General features: G+C 35.9%; 1 protein-coding gene across 1 annotated transcript in view; it reads right to left on the bottom strand.

Moving 5' to 3' along the window:
• LOC129247571 (neurotrimin) overlaps positions 1-24,127 on the bottom strand; it is a 159,161-nt gene that overhangs the window by 83,855 nt on the left and 51,179 nt on the right. Inside the window, exon 3 of the mRNA XM_054886740.1 lies at positions 17,847-17,953. Within this exon, the coding sequence (XP_054742715.1) occupies positions 17,847-17,953 (107 nt within the window). The remainder of the gene's footprint in view (positions 1-17,846; positions 17,954-24,127) is intronic.

Genomic DNA, 24,127 nt, shown 5'->3' with positions numbered 1-24,127 from the left:
ATTGTGATCATTCTTGTTTTTATATCATTTATGGTTTTACAAGGATCGTATGAAAGAAATTTCCCGGAAGGTGGCGTTGGAGTCGAGTAATTACTAAAAATTGTAATTATGGTCGAATTTAATTAATATTCCATGATTTAATATTTTTATTGTAATGTTGCTTTTAATCGTCCTGCAGCTGGCACTGCATATTTGTGATTTTCGTTCCTTAGACACCAGTGCCTTGTTCCCTGATTGTAATTTTATATGCTGGAACGACTACTTGTATGATGATACAGTTAATAGAAAAGACCAACACATCAACAACAATCTGACTGCTCTGTAGGTATGATAGGCATGCCCCTATGCGTACTGCTAATATCATTAATAAATCTTGTCTTTGGTTCGACAAATAAATTAGATCTGCTACAAAGAAACGTAACAAAATAAAGTATTAAGTCTATTATGGTTATGAATTGGTTGGTGCGTGACTATCATTCGGTAGTGCTCACGTTCGAAATCTAGGGCTTGAAACACTAAATAACAACTTTATAATAAAGCTTTTTCTAATAGCGGTAGCCGTTCGGAAGTGGCATGAAACTGTACACCATTTGTGGCAAAATATCAACACGCACAAATAGAAGGGGGAATTCGGCCAAATATCCAACAAAGAGGCTAAGCGCCAATTATTATTATTACTGTTGCTTGTTCCAGAGAAATCTCTTGCTCTGTTCCTTCCGATTCCAAAGCAATTAGTATTGTACCAGTATTTTCGAAAGTAAGTGAGTCTGTAATAGCTGGGCAAATCTCAAAATATATACAGGAAAATAACTTGCTGTCTCTCTATAACCATCTGGTTGTAGGCCTAAGCACAGTTGTGAAACAACTTCTATCACTTAGACTTTTCTAAATTTTTGGACTCTGTCAACCATATTTTACCCCATATTCTGCATCATATTTTGCTGTCTTGAGCGTAGGTTCAGCCAGTCAAAGCAGAGAGCTTTCCATTGCGGTTCAAAGCAACAAAGCGGGTATTCCTCAGGGTTTGGTTCTTAGTCCTCTGTTATTTAGTTGTGCGTACGCTAATAATATAAATTATATCTTTTTTATTCGTATTGCTCTTGTCGAAGATTAATATATGTATGTGGTAAAGTTAATAGTTAGGTAATAGTCAGTAAAAAGGTTCTATGTTTGAATGTTGCGAGGTTGATACTACAAACATCCCATCGTTATTGATCGGTTCAACAGGTCACCTCAACACTACTTCCTGCTGTTTACATCGCAGGAAACACGACGAAAACTGACAAACTTAGAATTAATCTATAGCACTTTCGACTCAATTTCAGCCAGAAAGATGAATGTAGGATTTAATAATGTTAGAAGGCATGTGTATGGTATTGCTCGGTATACTCATATATCGCCTTGGGAAGATAAAATGCTTGGATTCAATTTTTTTAATTTTTGCCCCCAAAAAACTTAATGTTCATGGAAGGTTCCTAAATATTTCTATAACTAACAAGCTTCAATCAACCAAGTCGCTGAGACCTATAAACGTTGAACAATACTTAAGAACGATGCGTTGCCAACTATATATGCCCATTTTTTATTGAGTACGTGCCGTAACGGAACTTTTTGCGCTTTAATACATTTGCTGTTAAAACATTCTTTTATCTATTTCTCTTAAAGGATTGCATTTTTTATCCTACTGTGCTATTTCAACCCAATTAAACGTTTCAAAAACGATTGCTTTAATGCTTTGAAATAATTGTATGAGTATACATTCTGTCAAAAAAATTTCGGAAATTCTTAATTTAAAAAACGCGTTATACATATGTCAAAATTTTTTTTGTGGCGGGTCTCAAACCCAGCGCACAACCGATATCCTGGGATGCTTCACCTTCTCATATTGGCTCACTCCCGAACGGATGTTCGAAAGTTACCCAGAGGATACTTGGGCTAATCCCTGAAGTTGTGAGCTGCTTGAATCATATGTGGAAGAATTGTCCTGGCCACTTCCAAGTGAATGGCGATCAGTAACTTTCCCCACTTGCGTGGACTTCAGCATATGGAACCATACACCATCCTCTGCAATTTTCACTATGGATAAAAATATCGAAGCCTATGGCGAGTGTGCTTTATTAAAAACACGGGTCTATGAGTGGTATCCGACTTTTGCACAGGGCCGAGAAGTCGTGGAGGATTTTCCCCGATCTGGTCGCCCATCAACGTCTTCAACGGACGAAAAGTCGACAAACTCAAGGAAATGGTGCTGGAAAACCATCATTTAAGTTTAAGGGAGGTTGCTCGTGACCTTAGCGTATCTCACGAATCAATTCGCAACATTTTACACCATCGACTGGGCATGAGACGTGTGGCTGCTCGACTTGTTGCCAGATAGTTGAATTTATTTCAATTTTTCAAAATTCATCGGAACAAGGTGACTGAAGACAACTTTAGTAAATAAAATAAATAATTATAAAAATAAATAATAATAAAAATATTGGACATCAAGAAGGGCGAACTTTAATATCTTACATTGGGTAGGTAATGGCAAAGCCCCGAGTATATTTCTGCCATGAAAGAGCTCTTCATAAAAAAACAATTTGTCGTTCGGAGTCGGCTTAAAACTGTAGGTCCCTCCATTTATGGAAGAACATCAAGACGCACGCCACACATAGGAGGAGGAGCTCGGTCAAACACCCAAAAAGGGAGTAAATGCCAATCATAAGTATGTATATATACTATAATATATTTATATATAGGAATGTATTAAGGTAAGTGTAGGCTGTTGGTTGTAGCTATGTAACGCGTTTTTGTCATTCACATCGTAATATTCGCTATTATTGTCATCAGCATAAGCTATCACATGCCTCCATCAGTATTTTTTTTTTCAAGTAATGATTACGTTGTCTTTCTGGTTAACTAAGCTTCTTCTTGATATACAAATCACTTCCTCTGGGATGCCTTATATGCCTTTCTATTCCATTTTCCGCCAAAGCAATTTTCTCATAGGAACCACCAACTAGAAATCTCTTGGTTATTTTTTCTTTTTGCTTTATTGTTCTTGTGGCGTTGTAGAGTAATTTTTGCACGTCATATGTAAATTTTTTTGGCACAAATCACTGAGCGAATAACAAAATGGGAAGAACGCAGATGTTGTTGAATGAAGTATACATATATATGTATGTACATACATATATTTATGGAGTGTCTAAAGGTCGAATGGGTGTGTCTGTACTTTGTGTTATCCATGCACATGTGCATCATACACACATAAATAAATATGTATTTATGTAAAGCTCTGTCTTTTCTCAATATAATGTTGCATTAATTTTTTTCTGTACATCCACCAGGCCTGTAAAATTTCCATGCATTTTCTGTCCTTTTTTCATTAGACTCCGACACTCCGAACTCAATAAATCGTGCGGATGATCTTAAGCCAGGTGATTTTCACTTTATTATAGTACAATACAAAAATTTTCTGTTTCTAAATAAAAAATAGTTTCGTGCAAATATTTAAAGTTATATTTGCTTGAAATGGAGTAAATTGTTCGATTTCATTGCGCTCAGTAAATGTAAGTAATAAAGAATTGGTGGATCCATTGTTAATCTTTTCGGACGGTGGGCAACCATAGCAAAAATTTTGTGGAAGCATCAACTGGTAGTTTACCTTATTAATTCTATTACATTTTTTTAACATGTTTCCTAGTTAATTTTTGCGAAAATTATGGGGTTTTTTAATTTTTTTTCGCATATATAAATTAAAAAACTGGAAGTCTTCGATCCACAGAAAGTGACTTCGGTAGTGAGATAGATTTTGAATGTCAAATTGCGTTGCTTCAACATCTTTGACATTTGCAACATCTTTGACAAGTTGCAAAAAAAATTGAGGTCCTACCGAAGCCACCTTCTTTGAATTAGCTTTGTCCAGGTCTATGAATAAAAGCTGACTTGGAAATTGAAAGTCAAAACTGCAAATTTTGGCATATGTTTCTATTTTATTAATAACAAATTTTATATTATATTTTCCAATTTATTTAAATTATTTAGTTAGGTGGCTTATAATACGTTCACATATAAGTGGATTATCTACTTTTTCGTATTTAACTCCCACTCCGTAATTAAAAACCGAAATTACCCCTACAAAATTTCTCTCCCGAAATCTGAGATTATGAAATAATCATAGATTATTATCTTACTTTTTTACATATAACCACGTGTTATCGATGATTATTTTTACGAATGTGAAGAGAAACGTCAAAGGAAAAACGAAATCAAATGGACTCCGGCAAAGAAAACAGGCTTGTAGACATAATTCTAATACATTTTTTGTTAAATATTATTAATAGTGCATTCATATTGCAGAAAAAAGCGTGTGTTCAAAAACACTTTGTCCTCTTATTACTTATTATAAAATGTAATTACGAATTTCGCATGCGTATTGCTGCCATACTTTTTCGAAACCACAGTAAAAGTTGTTTACGGATTTCCTCCAACTATTTATTACCAGCAGTCAATTGCGCAATTAAATTAAATATTGCTTCTCCTTGTCTTTTCTTTATATCGTTAATAACACTGGCACACAAAAAAAAAGTTGGCTGTACACCGGGTGCCACCTATCTACGGCCATGTTTTTCGACCCGCTGAATACGAATTTCAAGTCAGTTTGGGCCGTCCAGCCTTCAATTACGAGTAAATTGCAAAAAACCCCCAAAATTTGCGAAAATTCGAATAAAATATAATAGCAAAAAATGGATAAAATAGCAGAAAATTGCTGTTGTTGTTTCATGAGACCTAATTTGATGTGAAGTGGCGGTAACAGATAGCTTGAAGGCTGAATTAATGGTGTTCGTAGTACATTTTGAGTACCGACATTTAATTACACTCTCGTAGGCCATTCTTTTTTCACATAGTGAATCTTTCTGTCTTTGCTATCCCACAGACATAGATAGTAAGGATATTTTGTGAATCCTGATTGTTGGCCTAAAAGCAGTGTTGCGATTTTGAGATCCCCGCAAATTTGCCATTGGTGTTCTGAATACTTTATCTTGTCCAATACAATTTCCAAATTTTCATAGGTCTCCTTAAGCTTTGTCGAATGGGCTATTGGAATTGGCGCTAATATGTTTCCAATGTGAAGCAAGACAGCTTTGAGACTTCTATTGATGAATCTATTAAGAGTCTCCACTCATCGTCTTTATAGATATTAGGTAACATTGGAACAGTACACCACCGAGTTCTCATCGTCCTTTGTGGGAAACTTCGGGAACTCCTCTTCTCTATTTCGATAAAAATACAATAAGTACGGTCGAAATTAGTATGTAACGGATCAAAATATATAAAAAATTATGCTTTCCTTAGATCTCAAATTTTTTTTTTTGCCAAAACATCGAATTTTCGCTATTTTTTGGATTTGTTTGCAATTTACTCGAAATTGAAGGCTGGACGGCCCAAACTGACTTGAAATTCGTATTCAGCGGGTCGAAAAACATGGCCGTAGATAGGTGGCGCCCGGTGTACAGACAATTTTTTTTTTGTGTGCCGGTGTAATTAAACAAACCAAAAACTCCAAAATATTCCACCGAAACAAATTCTATGAAGAAAAAGCGCTCAAAGCAGAATTGGCAGCTGATTTTACAGGTAATCTGCCATATGTGAACGGATAGATTAATTTTCTGAATTTATTACTAATTACTGCATATGTGAACGTACTTTTAAACTATTTGAAACCAATTAATTGCCAGCTAAACCTAAGTTCTAAAATGCTTCATTGCGATAACTTTTTCCTTGCTGGTGCTTTATGGGGACTTTTAATCAGTTGATATAAATACTTTATCGTATGAGTTCGCCATCCTTGATTGAAATGCTAGTTGGTTTTTTCCTCATATAAATCAAGAACTGAACTGATAAACTGGTATGTACACATACATATGTACTCGTTGGATAGGTTAGAAGGTATTTTGTCCATTCTTTGAAATTAGAGCGTTGGCGCGCCATTAAATATGTTACCGAAATATTCGGAATCATATATAACGAATCGAGAGACATAATTGATAGATTAATGTGCCAAGCCTAACCCATACTTTTGTAAACCTCCTCAGTTCCAAGAGCAAAACAAAAGTTAGAAATTGTCGAAAATATGCTTTATGCTTTTCCCATCAACACTAGAAGAAACATTTTGTTTTTTGGCATGTGGAATGATAAGATTCTAAGATAGTGCAGGTGCAGCCGTCTTGACATTTGTAACTAAGTTGATAAGTTCAATTCAATGCAAATGAATTTATTAATCCATATTCTTTTTAAATCCGTAAATAACCAGACGTCTTGAAAGACAAATTAAATAAATTAAAAGAAGAAAATTATGATTGAAGTTCCATAAAAAAAGCCTGTCGTGTTGATGCAGAAAAATATTTCACAAAAAATGCATTTAAAACGGGGTTTTTTTTATTGCATCCTTTTTATGACAATGCATAAAATTACATATTTTTATCACACACTGCAAATAGGTAAATATTTATTCTTCCTTCTTATCCTTCTCTGATATTGCATTAACAATTAAACCTTCAACAATGTAGAATTTAAAATCTAGTAAGTCCATGATATTTTTTTTCAGCGCATGCATATTCGTTTTGTTTATATGTACATTACCCAGGTGTTGCGTGCGGCCACATCGACGAAATGCCAAAATACCTTGAAAGACCATTTTTTTGGTGGGGATAGCAATCTTGTAGTAGAATACGTACCTGTCTTCGAAGTCTACTCCTCTACAATCAACGTTTATGTACTTTCTGGTCACTTTATCCCATCGATGAGCGGATTGAAGAGGAAGTGATCCTATTGATGCAGAGCGGCTAGGCATCCGCTTGACTACACACATTTTATCATCTTCCCTTATGAATACATACTTCACTGCTACCTCGTCTTTTTTTTTATAAAGTTTTGTCTTTTGATGTTGTGTGATGGCGAGGACTTTTATTTGAGGTTGATAATACATGCATGCGGAAGTGTCATGCATCCCGCGACAATATGAGCCTCTAAAAGTTTTTGTACTCACAAGGAGTTGAATTCAAACTGAGGTTGTTTTGAAGAGCATTCGTATTGCTCTTTTCTCAAACCAAACTCCAGGAGCTATAATGGAAGTATTCACAAAAATAATTAAATGGCGTCCACATTTGTCTATTATCAACGTCCCATTCAGGTTCGTCGGAACATTGGCAATGTGAAAGCCATTTCGACTGTCTAGCACTTGTTTATAAAGGACCAATAAAGTACACTTCTATAGAATTTATCTCAATTTCATCTTCAAAACCTATGCCATTCCGTTTCGATATATCGTCTTCATCATCGAACATATTCTCGACGTCGCTTTCTAAAAGCATGTCAAAAACCTGCTGTTCTGATAATTTACCTGCCATTTTTACTAATACGTTACAAATGTGCGGCGGGCTGGTCAAGCGGAAATATGCTGAAAATTAGGGTATTCGAATAAAATTATTTATAAATTCTATACATTACCTTGTTTATTGTAATTGTATCAATAAAATTGAATATGTCCTGCAGATTTGATGTTTATCAGCTTTAAAAATTTTAACTTTCTTTCATTTGCACTTTATAAAAACCTATTTTTGCTCAGCTGACCACAATTGTTGTGCTATATTTTACAGTACTACCAGTAGAGGGAAAATATTTCTAGTTTTTTGAACATACAAAATGTCCAGCTAGCTTTGCAAATGGCAGTCAACGCAAATTTTATTTTAAATACATTTATGTAGGCACTTGAATTATGTCTAGAATATATTAAAAATTTAATCACCTGTTCAATAAGTTAGATGGTAAGCACCTACGGTCAAATACCCTCTATCTTGAAATTTTATTTTTGTTTGGAAATTTTTCAAGACTCTCTTGAAAGCTTCTTTTCCTAATGAATACACACCGTTCGGCCCGCGAAATGCAATATATTTTATATTAGCTCATCATCTGTATGAAAAAGAAGCTGGTGAAGCATTTACTGTGAAACTCGTCAGCGAACATACATACCTAATGAGAATTTTGCTGGAGAGGAGGAGAAAGCCCGGGTACAGGTGCAGCGGTGTTACACTGGTTTTAGTATTTAGAATAAAGTTATGTGAAACTTCAAATGCAAAAACTGGTCTGAACCAAGACGAAGACGACAGGACAGTTAGAACTATTGGGTTGGGGAATAAGTCGGCCGCGTTTTTACCGAAGACGTTTATTTAAACAAAAAATAGTAATTAATATATATCAATAAATTAATCAATTATATATTCGCCTTTTTGTAATCGAAGGTAACGCCCTTCATAAGGTTTGACAGGAAGCGGAAAAGATGGTAATCTGTTGGTGCAAGGTCCGGAGAATACGATGGATGCTGAAGGACCTCCCATTTGAGCTTTTAGAGTGTGGCTTTGACGCTTGTGCAACATGGGGCCTGGTGTTGTCGTGAAGGAGTATGGTTTGACCATGTCGATCAGGTATTTTCAGTCGAATAGCCCAATTCACACGGTGTATCTGGGCAATGTAAAGCTCATTGTTGACCGTGGCATTCTTTTCGAGCATTTCCCAGTGCACCATGCGCCCTCAGTCTCACCAAACACATAACATGGCCTTCTTTGGATGACCCTCGGCTTTAGCGTATCTTCTGGAACTACTCACTCCTTTCTTTGCTTTATATTGATGTATAAACACCATTTCTCATCTCTCGTGACGATTCGGTATGAAAAGCGTCATTTATGACCGCGTGTTGCTTGATGGCGGGCGAGATGCTGAGAAACAATTTTATGCGACTTTCTTCGTTTTTTTCGTTGAGCTCGTGAGGCACCCAGGCTTCCAATTTTCCGGTTAATCCCATGGAATGAAGGTGATCGAGAATCGTGTTATGATCACATTTCATTTTTTCCGTCAACTCACGACAACTCACCCATAACTTCTTTTCCATATATGTCGCAAATGTCCCGGGCTGCTTCGGTAGGTTTTTGACCTCGATGAAGAGCAAAGAAGAGCAGGTATCGAAAATGTTGATTTTTTTTTCCTGGGTATTCCATTGCTAAGCCTCAAAAATAATAAAAAATTACATAACTTTACAATTAATATAGTTTTGTAGAGCAGAAAGAGTTCTATCGAACAAACAGCAAACAAATCGTAAAATAAAAGAAAATATAAAAACGCTATGAACTTATTCCCCAATCCAATACATACCTTTATACAAGCAAAAAATTATGTGATTTTAAGATGGTTAATCCTGAAGACAAAGTTTTCGAAGTGTGCAGTCGGGCGTAGGACTTCTGCTGCTCTTCATTATAACAGAAAAAACCGAAGAACTCTTTCCTGACGAGGTCATACAAAACGGATAAAACTGTTAAAATTTCTTACAATCTGCTAATATTTAAAAATGCAAAATAGCTTTTGCAGTCTGAAGGAGAATGACTGAATAAATAGTGCACATATGCATTTGTACGTTCATACATTTGCACAAAAAACTTTGTGTATTTTCTGTCATTCAATTATCAAATTCGTTAAAAATAAAGCAGCGGTTTTCGGAAGGCGGTATTCTCTACGTCAAGCATTGAACGTATGTAACAAGTTCAACATCTTTAATTTACGTTATTATTCTGACATTTACCGTTAGTCGGCTATCTTACCTTAAGCATGGCATCAGTATGCAAGTATTCCAGAGTAAATACACCAATGATCGAATTTCCGCCTAACAAAAGCAAAAACGATTCTCATCTAAACGTTTATGTATGTAAGTATACACACTTGATATTTTAACATATGTACATAAATTCGTATATATGAGCCGTTTTCTTTGATTGTATATGGTAATAAATCAACCGTATCTGTACTCATATATTTCCAAAGTTCTGTGGCCTTCTCCGTGAGGGCAATAAATTTAGTGATTTAAAATCATCATTCTCGCTAAATGAAGTTTTATAGAACATTATATATGGTTTGCTTATTAAAATTAATTAAAATGTAGAATGACATGTTTCAAGAAAAGATTTTTTTCTGTAAATATTCACCTGAATCACTGTCTGATTCTAAATTGCAATTTTCCATTTTAATAAATATAAAATATGAAAGGCAGGCTTATTACCAACTTAACACTTAATATGATAGTTTCAAACGTAATAATACGTCTCACCTCCTTCAAGATATTTGAATAAATGCGACACATTGCTATATTTCATACAGGGACTTTATATTGTATAATAAACGGGGAAAAACCGAAATTCCGGGAAACTATAAAAATGTTTATGCCATTTACAGCGTTGCCTCACATATAAAAATGAACTAAAGAAATTATGTAGCACAATTTTAAACTAAATGGTAGTGTCTCTTTGAAGAAAGTGGACTTACACTATTTTCAAAGTAATTACATTTGTAACTTCACTAACTACGAAAATTTGCAATGATAAAAACAATGACAATTTTAACAGATTTTTTTGGAAAAAGTTTATACATAAAAAGTTGATAGTAAATTGTATTAATTTTTATCATTAACTAATTTTTTGTCAAAATGGTCTTACACCACTTTCAAAGAAAACGGCTCATATATACAGGGTGAACGATATGAAGTGTTACCAACTTCACACTGCTTGTATCTGTAAAACAGCTCATGATATCAACGTCAAAATTGTTCTAATGACAGTTCAATATATTGTTTATAAGCCATCAAAAGCATTTGATGTCAGTTTTGTAGAATTTTTTTTTTCAGAGATGGAATTCAAACGTAATAGTGTGATTGCGTTATATTTGGCTGGAAAATCACAACCAGCCATTGTTCGTGAGATCAGTCACCTCAAAGTGAATAAAATGTTTGTGTATCGCACTAAAAAAAGTTACAACGATACTGGTCGCATTGCAAAACGCTATGGAGGTGGACCAAAAAAAACCGCAACAACGCCAGAAATGGTTCGGAAAGTGAAGGCTCGACTTGAACGAAATCCACGTCGAAGTGGAAGAAAAATGGTCAAAGAACTGAAAATATCGCAATACAGAATTCGACGCATATTGAAAAATGAGCTCAAGGTCAAGGTTTTCAAGTTCCAAAAAGCACACGATCTCTCACCCCAGCAAAACAAGTTCGGTGCGAAAGAGCAAAGGAGTTGTTGCGCTTGCACGAACGTGACGAATTTCTTAACATTGTGTTTTCTGATGAAAAAAATTTCTCAATTGAGCAGTTCGTAAACACTCAAAACTCTCGTGTTTACTTGACCGAACGCTGATACGAGAATTTGAGCCTACGTATGGCCACTCGAAGCAATTTCCTATCGCAAGTAATGGTTTGGGCCACAGTGACCGCTGATGGACGCTCACCAATCGTTTTTATCGAGCCTGGTGTCAAAGTGAATGTGACTTATTATCGGGAAAATGTTTTAGAAACTGCTTTAGAGCCGTGGACACGCAAACATTTCGGTCGTAGACCATGGACGTTCCAACAGAACTGGGCACCGTTTCATAAAGCTCGTGTGAACCAAAAATGGTTAAAAAATCATGTTCCACACTTCATTTCGTCCACACAAGGGCTTTCGAATTCGCCAGACGCAAATCCGATGGACTATTCCATCTGATACATTTTGGAGAGCAAGGTGAGGACTAAAAAATATGCCAGTATGGATGCGGTGAAAAAAGCGATTATACGAGAATGAGCCAAAATACCTCCACATCACATTCGTGCAGCATGCAACTCTTTTTTTGACCGTTTGAAGGCTATAGTCAAGGCAAAAGATGGTCATATCGAGCTAAAGAGAATATACATATTTTAAAAAAATTTAACCATTTTTGAACAATTTTGTCTTTGAAATCAATAAAAACTAATTTCACACAAAAAAGTTATGGTGTTTTCAATAGGTAACACTTCATATCGTTCACCCTCTACATGTATTCTACACTTCGAATAAAGTCATAATGCAATAACTAATGGTGTTCTACGTTGTAACAACGCCATTTGGTATACCCTTGGCTGAATGTTTTATTTTTTAAATATGCGAGAATCGGAGTGAACGGAGAGGAGAATTCTTAAACAAAGTTAAGGAGTTTCAACAATTTTTTGATTAAGGGAATGTCGCTTGGAACAAGTCCGAGCTTCCTTACAAATTTATTAAAAATGAGCAAAACGAGCTATCTCAGCAGTGAGCCAAGTCAAACTGCAAAAGATTATGTTATTAATATAAAGGGTGTTGAGTCCAATTAAGTATTCGATTAAAATAAGTTCTTTGTTTTTATACATACCTATACCGCTTTTATGAAATTTGTTTATATTATATATTAAGGTTTTTCAACTCGTATTATTTGTTATAATTTTTTGTGAAAATAGGTAGGCTTTGATTGAAAAGAAATATGTATATAAAGGGAATATATTGGAAAATAAATGAGAGAAAAATGGTAATTTTGAAAGTGAAGCAACAAATTATATATTTGAATTTTATTACCGCATCATTATTGGACAAGGATACAGGATTCTCCCTGCAAGATTTTTTATTGCCGCATCATTAAAGGGTCTTTCAAAAGACGCGCTAAATGTTGTTTTAAAATAAAACACGTAAAATGTTAAATTCTTTGAGATTTCATTATTTTAATTCAAAAGACGGCTTTTAACAATTATTTGTGAAAAATTACACCATTTAAATGCCCACCATGTGCTCATCTACAGGCTGTCATATGAGAATGTTGTGGGTCAGCTCAGGAATCGTTGTTGGCTTATTCACATCGACTTTACTGTTCGAAAAACCCCACAAAAAATAGTTTAGTTGAGTTAGATCGCATGACCTATGTGGCCAGTTTATGTCCCCCTGAAATGTCACGTGAAATTAGTCGACCAGAAAACTTAGATCGCAATAATGCAATGTTTTCCCAAGTTGTGTGACTTGTGGCTCCATCCTGTTGAAAATAAAGATCTTCTATGTTTATTACTTCGAGCTCAGTTTACAAAAAATCTTCAATCATTGGTCTGTAGCGATGCTCATTGACAGTAACAGCTCTTTCATTTTCATCATCGAAGAAAAACACCAAACAGTACATTTTAGTAGATATAATGATTTTTCTGAAATTGCCCGAGGGGTTTCTTCTCCCCAGATGCGACAACTTTGTTTGTGACAAATCCATCCAGTTTGAAATTAACTGCATCACTAAAGATAATTTTGCGTGAAAAACCAAAAGAACTATAATAGTAAATTTCAATCATTTTATCGCATTGTTGTATCGTGTAAGTATCCAGGTTTAAAATTGTATGCATGTCTACTTGACAAATATCAAATGATAACATTGTTGATGAATCCTCTTCTTTATAGAATTTCTTGCCGATGTGCAACGTCAAAGTTTGTGCGTTTTCATTTTTTCCGCGCCCAACATTTGTTGAAGTTTTCCTGGCGGCCGCCAGTTTTTTTTACCATCAGCTTGGATTGTCAGAGTGCATTATTACCCATTTGTGGTCGTTTCCCGCCCGAGCGCAGCACCCGTATATGCCCACGCACTCGTTATGCGTTTGTGTGTGTGTTCCTGCACGTTACCAGCACCACCAATGAAATTTTGTATTGAGTCGCTCACTGCATTGCTCGGTTGTTGCAGCAGCTCTTGTCTCTACAATGCTATGAGTTCGAGCCGAGATTGTTGCTTGTCGGTTTCCCCAACTGTTGACATTGATATTCTATATCGGCATTTTTCTAGTTGTAACACTCGTTGTTCATTTCTTTTAGCAGCTTAAACTTAAATATGTATAATTTTAATTGAGATTCTCGTTGTTCTTCTGTTTCCAAAGTTTTTGATGTTGACTCCCATTTTTTTTTGCTAGATTTCCTCCTTTCTTCCGTTTCAGCTGCTCTAATTTTGTACTTCGCTTTTAATAATTTTCTTCCAATTGAGTTTTTTTTTTTAATTTTTGAATAATGAAAATGCATGAGTCAGTTTTTTACCTCGTCGAAATCTATACTTGGTGATCTTTCCCCACTTTCTTCGTACAATTCTTTAATACTTGGTACCTACTTTTAATGTATTTTCTTACTTTATCGGTACTTTTGGTGCTTTCCTCAAATAAAAATTTTATATTTATATTGTATATCGTGTTTATATGTAAATATATAAATTATTTAAACTGTTATCTCAACTGCTTCGTTTCAGGGTAAGAATTACTCTGTCCTTTATAAACCACTTACAATTATTTATAAGCTAAACTGCTGTTAGTCGTCGCCGTTGGAACTGCTATTGGTAAGTGTTGTTGTTGTTACTGTTACCACTGTTGTTGTTTAGAATCACTTAATGGCTATTAGGAAGGCCGCGTTCATACAGGTAAACATTTGTCGCTTCAACTCCTTACTTGTGCTCTTTAACATCCTTTGTGTTCCCGTTCTCAATGCTGGTATTGACTGTAAAAAACTAACAATTGCAAGAGCAACACCAAAGGAGAAATCGCAAAGTTGCAGGAGAAGTTTGCTCTGTATGAACGCGGTCTAATATAACAGAAGAGGGATTTGGCAGCATCGAAAGTAGTGCGTTATACCAGTTTTATGAGGTATAACCTAGAATGATAGAAGACAAGATTGTGCCTTCCAAATTCGTTGGGACGTCATCGCTTCAGAATATACAAACAAAAGAAAGGGAAATATCTTTTTTGTGAAGAGGACGAGTAAGCGAAAGCAAAAGAAGCAGCAAAAAAAATTTGGGTTAAATAGAAACGGTAAAAAAGGCAAAATATGATACATGATTGCAAGCAGAAACGGCAACACATACAATTACAGATTTTAAGTATAAGTATACATACAAACAATCAAGCGATAGAGCGTGTCGCTAAATTTAAATATCTTGGCTATTAGTTGGAAGAAAATTGGACTTGTGAGAAGAGAATTCGATGCCGAATTGAAATGGCAAGAAATGCATTTTTTAAAATTCGCATGATCCTGACATGTCGACCTAAAACTTAAACTCCGAATCCGGTTTTTGAAATGCTATGTTATTTCAATACTTTTGTATGGTGTTGCATGGACGTTAAAAACAATCCACCTTAACTAATTGGAATCTTTCGAGATGCGGTGCTATCGTCGCACATTGAAAATATTTTGGTGCGAAAGGGTAACAAAAAAGGATATATTGGCTAGAGTGGATGAGAACTGCTACGTATTGCTTATTTTTGGTACTTTATACGTGGTGTTAAATATAATATGTAGTACTGCGCCTGATACTGCAAGGAAAGTTGGAAGGAAAAAGAGGAATCGGACGAAAGCAACTATCGGGGTTGAGAAATATTCGCAACTAGATTTGGCTTACAACAATCGGTGATCTTGCCCACACAGCTCGAAATCGTGAACAATTTGCTGAAATAGTTCGCAATATTACATAATTTTATTATTTTGTAACCAGGGACGAATCCGGTGAATACGGTGGCTGAGGCATAACGGTGTTCTTTTTGATCAAATAATCTTTCAATTAATAAAAACATTTTTCTAATAGCGGTCGCCCCTCGGCAGGCAATGGCAAACCTCCGAGTGTATTTCTGCCATGAAAAAGCTTCTCATAAAAATATCTGCCGTTCGGAGTCGCCTTGAAACTGTAGGTCCCTCCATTTGTGGAACAACATCAAAGACGCACACCACAAATAGGAGGAGGAGCTCGGCTAAACACCTAACAGAAGTGTAAGCGCCAATTATTTATTTTTTTTTAATCTTTCACAAGCAAAGATGAGTGAGCAGGTTGTTCCACATTACCGGGCGTATTCTTCATATTGCTTCACGCAAACGGGGCTTACCTTCAAGGTAATACTCCTTATTTATCATTCGAACTTGTGGTAAGAATTCCGCCATGGTAATCGAAGGAAACATTGAGCAAATCCTTGAAATTTGATCGAACTTGGCGCGCTTTTTTTGGTCTTGGGTTCTCCTGGACTCTTCCATTGAGACGATTGGACTTTGATTTCGTTGCCATAACCATATACCCATGATTCGTCACTAGTTATAACCCTTTAGCAAATCTGGATCATCGTTGACGTCATTCAACAATTCCTGAGCGATGCTCATGCGACATTGTTTTGGGTCAAAATTCAGCAATTTCGGAATGAGCTTCGTTGCCACACGCTTCATGCCCTAAATTATCGAAATGATTGCATGACATGAGCCAACGGATATGCCTACATTCTCAGCAACTTCTTTAATTGCGATTCGACGATTCTCCACAAGAATTTTCTTCACTTCCTCAACATTTTCATCGGTTGTTGATGTGCTGGGGCATCCAGAGCCAACGTTGTCATTCACATCTTCTCGATCTTCTGTAAAACGCTTGTACCACTTGTAAACGTTTTTTCGACTCAGAGTACTCTCACCGTATGCCCCTGTCAACATTTCAAGTTTTTTTGAGCACTTAATTTCATTTGTTACACAAAATTTTATGCAACTTCTTTGATCCATTTTTTTCGTTAAAAATCCCCGAACACGCAAAACACTTATCTTATTTATGTCCCTCACAAACAAAATAAATATTCTATATTGCTAAGACGTGAACATATCTTCAAGACGGGTGTATCAGCATAAAAAATAATAAAAATCGAAATTCGAATGTACGCAGGCTGCGATATTTGAAAAGTCCCCTTATTTTTTTAACAAACCTCGTACATATCTTTTTACTATTATAGATAGGTTTAATTAATCTTTACCTTCGCCTTTTCATATAATTATTTGCATTCTTATCTGTTGCTTTATTCTTTTCTTCATCTATGTACCTATTCACATTTACCTTCATTCTTGTGTTATTCTTAATCGGAATCCTTAAATTAAACTTTATAATAATGCTACTTTATAAGTATCGCTTTATATTAAGCTAATTTGAAATTGAAAAACATTTTCATCACTTCAGCATCAAAATATCTTTGATATGTAATTCTTTATATCATATAAAATATAGTTAGCCGTAAAAGAGGTTAGATATTTAAAATGGGGTGGGCCATGTAAAGTTTGCTTTTTGAATCGGATATAAAAAAAACGAATCAATATATTTTCAAACTTTCTTCTTTTATTTTGAAGATTGTACATTGTCATTTATGAATGAAAAATAATATCGTTCAAATGACTGCCACGGCTGGCTTTACAGTAGGCACATTTTCGATTGTTTGGGCTCCAATTTCATGAATGGCAACTTCGATTTCATGTTTTAAAGCATCAATCGTCTCTGGATGGTTCGCATAGCATTTGTCCTTAACGGCTCCCCACAAAAAATAGTCCAACGGGCTTAAATCACAGCTCCGAGGAGGCCAATTGATATCGGAATTTCGGCTGATTATTCGGTTTTCAAAAACGGTAGCCAAAAGTTCGAGTGTAACTTTGGCAGTGTGACAAGTTGCACCGCCCTGTTGAAACCAAATGTTGTCCATGTCATCCTCTTCAATTTTTGGAAACAACTCGTTGAGCATGTCACGGTAACGCTCGCCATTTACTGTAACCGTGGCACCTCGCTCATTTTCGAAAAAAATGGTCCTATGATAGCGCCAGACCAAAAACCGCACCAAACAGTGACTCGTTGTGGATGCATTTGCTTCACTACAGTAACGTGTGGATTTTCTGAGCCCCAAATCCGACAATTTTGCTTATTGACGTAGCCACCGATGTGAAAATCAGAAAAGAAGAAGAAGACTCAACACTTTGGAAATATGTTTTCAATATTTCCCAATTTTGTTCAAGCGTATAGCGTCCCATTTCGTAAATGCCAAACCTTTAAGTAAATTATGAATAAATTTGACATGTCATTTGTGTTACCATTCTTAAAAAGATAGGTGGTTCAAAAAGCAAACGCTTTACGGCCCACCCTGTATATGACCATTAAATTATTGATTAAATTTGTTTAAGATGAAAAAGCTTATAAGTTGCACTTACCTTATATGATCCAAGATTCTTCACAGAACAACCCAATTTAACATTTCGCCCAGCAGGTACAGTTACGTTTTCGATGTATTCAGTAAATTCGGGTTCTTCAACAACAGCTAAAATAAAATTATAAGGTTTTTGTGAACAAGTGCGTACATAGAGCCGTTAAGAGAATACTCGGGGCCGGGACTAAAAAAGTCACGGCCCTATACATAAATTTTATTGAATGAGGTCAAATAAAGGTGTTGACTGTAGGATTTCTTTAACGTCTGTATAGGGAAGGAATAATCAGCATCGAACGGACATATACGAGTATACATATCAGTGCAAAAAGTAAAAAAAAAGTAAAAATAATGAAAGTTTATTTCTATAATGAAATTATTTATTTTTATGAAACTATTAAATAGCTGATGTGATTCAAAATCACACTTTCATGTAAAGGGTAATTAATTTAGAGATATGGGATTTTAAATTGAAATAATACAACGAAAATTCAAATTGTATGGATAAGGTTTATCATTTTTGTGTAGAACCATTCATGACGTTTATTTTTTTTTTTTTTGAGATAATCCTTTTCAAATGTTGGTCGCAACTTCGCCGTAATTCAGCCACCCGTAAACACCAATTTTGAATGACTCGAAGAAGGACTTCGGTTGGTATATAACTTTTAATAAAATAACTCATGAATAACTTTAGTAATGTTCCAATGCCCCAATCGAAGGTGGTTTATTTGTTTATGTACAAAGCATTTAGACTTTACATACCCCCACAATTAAAAGTCCAAAGACGTGATATCACGGTCTTGGTGGGCAATCTACTGGTTCGAGACGAGAGATAAATTGCTCACCGAAACGACGATGATTCAGTAAATCCATTGTTTCACGAGCTGTATGGCAAGTAGCGCCGTCTTGTTGGAACTAAATGCTGGGGAAATCACGGGCTTCGATTTCCGGTATCAAAAAGTGGTTTATCATGGTGCCGATGATTCTTCGAGCCCATAGGCCCCACCAAACGGTTGTTTTCAATGGATGTAATGGCTGTTCTTGAATGGCTTCGAGTTGCCATGAAGCCAAAAATGAGTCTCATTTCTGAAAACCATAAGTTGGCCTGAGCGTGCGATAAACACTTTTCCCAGAGCGTCGATATTCGTAATACAATTGTACCATTTGCAAACGTTGTTGAGAGTAGTCTCGCGTGATCTAACAAAACAAAACTGTATTGGGAAAAGTACTTCTAATCTAATCGCCCTTTATATATATATGTATATGTATTCTTGCTTTCTGGGCGGCAAAGTGTTTTGTAATCGTAATATCATCAAAATCCAACTGTTTCGACAGGGGTGCACCGACATAAATAAAAGCTAGCCCTGAGGTAAGCACGAGCGATGAAGGTTCTTTACTCTGGTAGGCTCTTTAAGGAACTTTCAGCACTAGCTATAATAAGAAGTATTGCGCAAAATATTCGTAAAGCGATGCAAACGTTCGAAAAAATTGTCTCTAAATTTCGAGAAAAAATTGCATTCAGTAAACAAATCGTAGAAGATGCGGTTCGAAATAAGTTTTGTAGATATGTTTAACATGAATTAATTCTTCTCAGCTTAGGAGACTTCAATCCTAATCCATTTTTTCGAATTGCCACAAAACATGAAATCGATTAGAACTTTCTGCATCAACCCAATCAATGATCAGTAAAAAAGTATTTTTTTTAAATTGGTTTCGTCACAACAATAATTGATTTGCGTTTTTTTTTAAGGGGAAAAATTGTATATACAATAGTTTTTTCCTTGGGGAAGAAAATGATGAAGATGCCCAAACTTCTAGTAATGTGGCAACTGTTTTGTATTCCAGTAAAATGCAACCTTATTGATTTTGGATTAGCTGCAAATCGTACAGAGAGTAAATCTTTAAGATTTTGAGCTTTAACATCAATGATGATGTCTCTAATTTAAAAACTAATGTTCCTTTAGTTAGTCCAGGGTTAAGTTCGAATTTTCGATACATATTTATAATTTAATTTGAAAATATTTCTATACAGCGTAATATACCCACTTGAATGCATATACCTATACATCCTGTCTAATAGAAGACCGGCCGCCAAAAATTTCGACCAATTTGAATCTAACAAACTACATTGGTTTTATAATATTTTTTTATACTCAATATATTTAATAATAATTAATGTATAGTCACCACCATTAGAAAATAAAGGCTACAGATCTTTGAGTCATACTTTGTGTTAATTTCTGCGCACGTTGTGGAAGTAATCGGCTCCAAATAAGCCGAATTTGCGTTGATAACTGTTTTAGCTTCCATATTTGTTTTGCTTTGAGTTTTTGCTTAATTATTTCTCAAACATTTTCAATAGGGTGAAGCTGAAGCAAACATGAACTCTTAACTGGATGATCTTCTGATCTGGCTTTGGAGAGGTTTTTTTGCCTCGTCCGGGGAAGTCGTCAACGTTTTTAGCTTCGGTATACTATTGCACCCATTTATTGCTGAAAGTAATACTAATACTTCAAATATTTTGCTGCAGATACACCTGACATTTTTGGACCTTTAGTTGGAATGACCCATTTTTAAAACGACTGATAACTAGCAATGAAAAATGGGTTATTTACAACAATATCAAGCGGAAAAGATCGTGGAGCAGGCCAGGTGAACCAACTCTAACAACATCAAAAGCTGATATTCATCAAAAGAAGGTTTTGTTATCAGTTTGGTGGGATTACAAAGGAATTGTCTACTTTGAACTCTTACCACCCAACCGAACGATCAATTCTGATGTCTACATTGAACAACTAACTAAATTAAACAATGCAGTTGAAGAAAAGCGACCCGAATTGACAAATCGAAAAAGTATTGTACGAGTATTCCATCATGACAATGCAAGGCCACACACATCTTTGACCACTCGGCAAAACTTATTGGACATGCACCATAAAGTCCTGACCTTGCACCATCTGATTTCTTTTTGTTTCGATCTTTACAAAACTCTTTGAATGGTAAAAATTTCAATAATGATGATGATGTCAAATCGGGCAATACATTACAGAATAAAGTTATTTAGTTCCATGAAAAAATTGTTTTTGATATTCTAAAAAATTACTTAGTTGCCATATATGTATATTGGGTATGGGAATAAGTTTCCATCCTTTCTTAGCCAAAATTACGAATTATTTAAACAATTAAATTATGTGAAGTATGTGCCATTGGAAGCTACAACTTTACTCCATCTTTCAGGCAGCATACGGATTCCTCTGACGAAAAATTCGAGTTCTTTTGGCTTGATCCATTCATTGAGCCAGTTTGCGATGCTCTCGTAAGAAGTGAAAAGTGGTTTCTGATCTGCTTTTGAAATAAGTGTTATAAATATAAAAGGCAATAACAAAGGCTTGTAGTTCTTAGTTAAGTGATGTTTAGATTATTGGTAGTTTTATACAAACACATTTGAAATGTGTTCAGTAAAATATTCAATAAGCAAATTAACTTGAAGTTATGAAAAAATATTGTGAAGTTTGTTTTTAATAGTAAAAATGTTCGAGATCAATCTCGCCAAAGACGAAAGTTTTGGGTGCGGCAATTATATTTAGGTCGACAAAAACATGGTTTTCAATGCTAAAATTTACAAATGAAGCTGAACCAAATCAAATTAAATGAAAGACGGGGATGCTCAATTCCTAATGTTAAAAAGCGTTGAAAATAGAACATTGAGCTATTTGATGCTTTCCCGTGCTTCAATACCGTACTCATTTCATATACTTCAGTATTGTTCTATTAATTTTTGACAGTTACCGAAGCCAAGCAAGCAAAGCCAGCCTGCATTGGACCAGCTACCTTTAGACTTAACTGAGACTTAACTTTACTCAGCACGTCGCCATGATTGCACCAGCCATACCATTTTTTCATCGTAGAGGTTAACAACGCATTGTTTGGTTCATTTGTTTGCTTTGCCTTTATTTTCGACAGTTCGCTTTGAAATGTTACCATATGTTTTACATTTGTACGAAATATCACTTTTCCATGGCATATTTGGGGGAATTTTATTCGAAACAGGTGACAAAATGACTCTGGCCCTCTTTACCCTTAGATACTTCATTTAGTAATCTAAAACCTGCAGCTTTCTAAGTCCTTCACGTTAAGTTGAGTTTAGGCTAACAAGAAACACGTGTTGCTGGTATTGTAGGTTGGTCTAAGTTAAGTAAAATTATGTCTAAGCCTTGGCTAACGCAGGTTTATACATATATTTAATTGCTATTTACATATAGGTACATGTGCTTGAAACATTTATGAACACTCGATATTCTGTGCATACATTCATACATACATTTACTGATACAAATGTACAGTTTGAAATTGTGGCTGTCGGGGAATTCTCCAAGCACTCAGCTAATATTGCCCGGTGCACTTATGGCCAATACAGGACTTAAAGGATATGAAGAGACAGGCCGGATGGGGATTTATTACTCCTCTGCAAACTTCCCAGATTTTTTTAAGAGTCTAGGTCGCCGATGATGCCTATTCTGACCACATGCCGTTTTCATGCCAGATTGTGTCCATTAATTAGTCCTATCAGTGCTCTAACCCACTTCGCCTCTATCTGAGAAGTAATTTTGCTAAAACCCTGCCAGGCCTTTTGAGGAAATACTTAGTTATATTTAAGGTTATAATAGTGCACCTTTTTGTTAGTGCAAACTTTGACAGACCCAACTGTTCCCGTTATGCTTGGTCCTAAGATTGGCTCTTGCACGCTCCAAAAACCGCAGTTCGCTAATTCATCAGGCGGTTCGTTATAAGTCCAACTACATTCTGTTATAATAAAATTCCTGTTATATTCATATATTTGGAGAGGTGTGAGGTTTCTAAGGCCTTTGTTGTTGTTGAAGTGGTTGGGTATTTCAACTAAAAAAATCCTAAATAGCGACTAGCGCCGTTTCGTGTGATGTCTTTTTGTTTTGTTTGTTTGAGTCAGATCAATTTCGTGCGATTCAAGTATAGCAGCAAACTTTTTATCTCTATGTCGGAGATTTCATTAAGTTGCTGTAGGAAAGGCTTACCGAAAGAGCGAAGTCTTGCTCAGCTTGACCTGGACATTCGCATAAATAGGGGGAAAGACTCTATTTTACCACGTCCACCTTGCAGTTTCTGCAGAGGGAAGGAAGGTTAAGACTGGCTGCATGATTCCTTACCTCCCAGTGACCTGCAAGCGTTGCAGTGATACGTGGGATGTTTGGCCGAGATTATCCTAACAGGTAATTCGCCCTCTGGATGTTGTACGACAGCCATGTTTTTCTTGATGTAGTACATGTAGTTAATTGCTTCCATTTTATTTCGGCTAAAGGATAGTCGTGTGACGCACTGGATTTTATTATTGCGTTGAGTGGGGTAGCAACTGCTATTGTATTGTTATGTCTAGTGGCGAGCCCTTTCTTGGTAGCTCATCTGCTGTCTCATTACCTTCTATATTCCTATAACCGGGAACCCATATCAGAGTAATTTGAAGCAAATGACTAAGCAATTCCAGTTCCTCTCTACACTGTAAAACTAGTTTGAATGAAATTGAATTGGAATCTAGTCCTTGAAAGCTGCTTGACTGTCTGAAAAGATAGCTACTCCTGCACTAATTTCTTTGTAGTGTTTATGTGATTTGCATTCTTCTCTGCTTGCCAATAGTTCTGCATGAAGCACGCTGGCATAGAGGCACGCTAAAGTTTTTAGAGCAGCTTGGCTCTCACTACAGACTCTGATTTTAAGTCCTTGCCACCTTTCGCCAATTATCCGGTCTTTTGGCTTAAGTATTGCAAGGGCTTACGATTGAAAGACCATTCTTATCATATCTAAAGCATCTGAAGTTACATACTGTCCGAATACCATCCCGCTACAGTACGATTTTCAGTCTTCAAGACGTCGGTGTGGAAACTTCTTACTGAACTCCTCCAGACTGTCTGAATCTCTAGACCACTCCCTTGTAGGAAAGCTAAATTAATTTCTAACTTCTTGTAGTACTTTAAATAGTCTGGCGCACTCTTTTCTGTATTTTTTAATATAGCAGCTGCCCCAGCCGAATTGGTTGGTGTACGACTTCTTCTTCTTCTTAATTGGCGCGACATTCGCTTACGCGATTTTGACCGAGTTTATCAAAGCGCGCCAGTCGTTTCTTTCTCGTGCTAACCGGCGCCAGTTAGACACACCAAGTCAAGCCAAGTCCTTCTCAACGCAGACTTCTTTTTCTTACTCTGCTACCATCAGCTGCCAACCTGCAAAGGTCCAAAAATCTTTTTCTCAAACACTCCA

Source organism: Anastrepha obliqua, chromosome 5 (assembly GCF_027943255.1).
Source record: "Anastrepha obliqua isolate idAnaObli1 chromosome 5, idAnaObli1_1.0, whole genome shotgun sequence".
Taxonomy (NCBI): Eukaryota; Metazoa; Arthropoda; class Insecta; order Diptera; family Tephritidae; genus Anastrepha; species Anastrepha obliqua.
The sequence above is the reverse complement of the archived record's forward strand: the minus strand, read 5'-3'. Positions and strand labels throughout refer to the sequence as shown.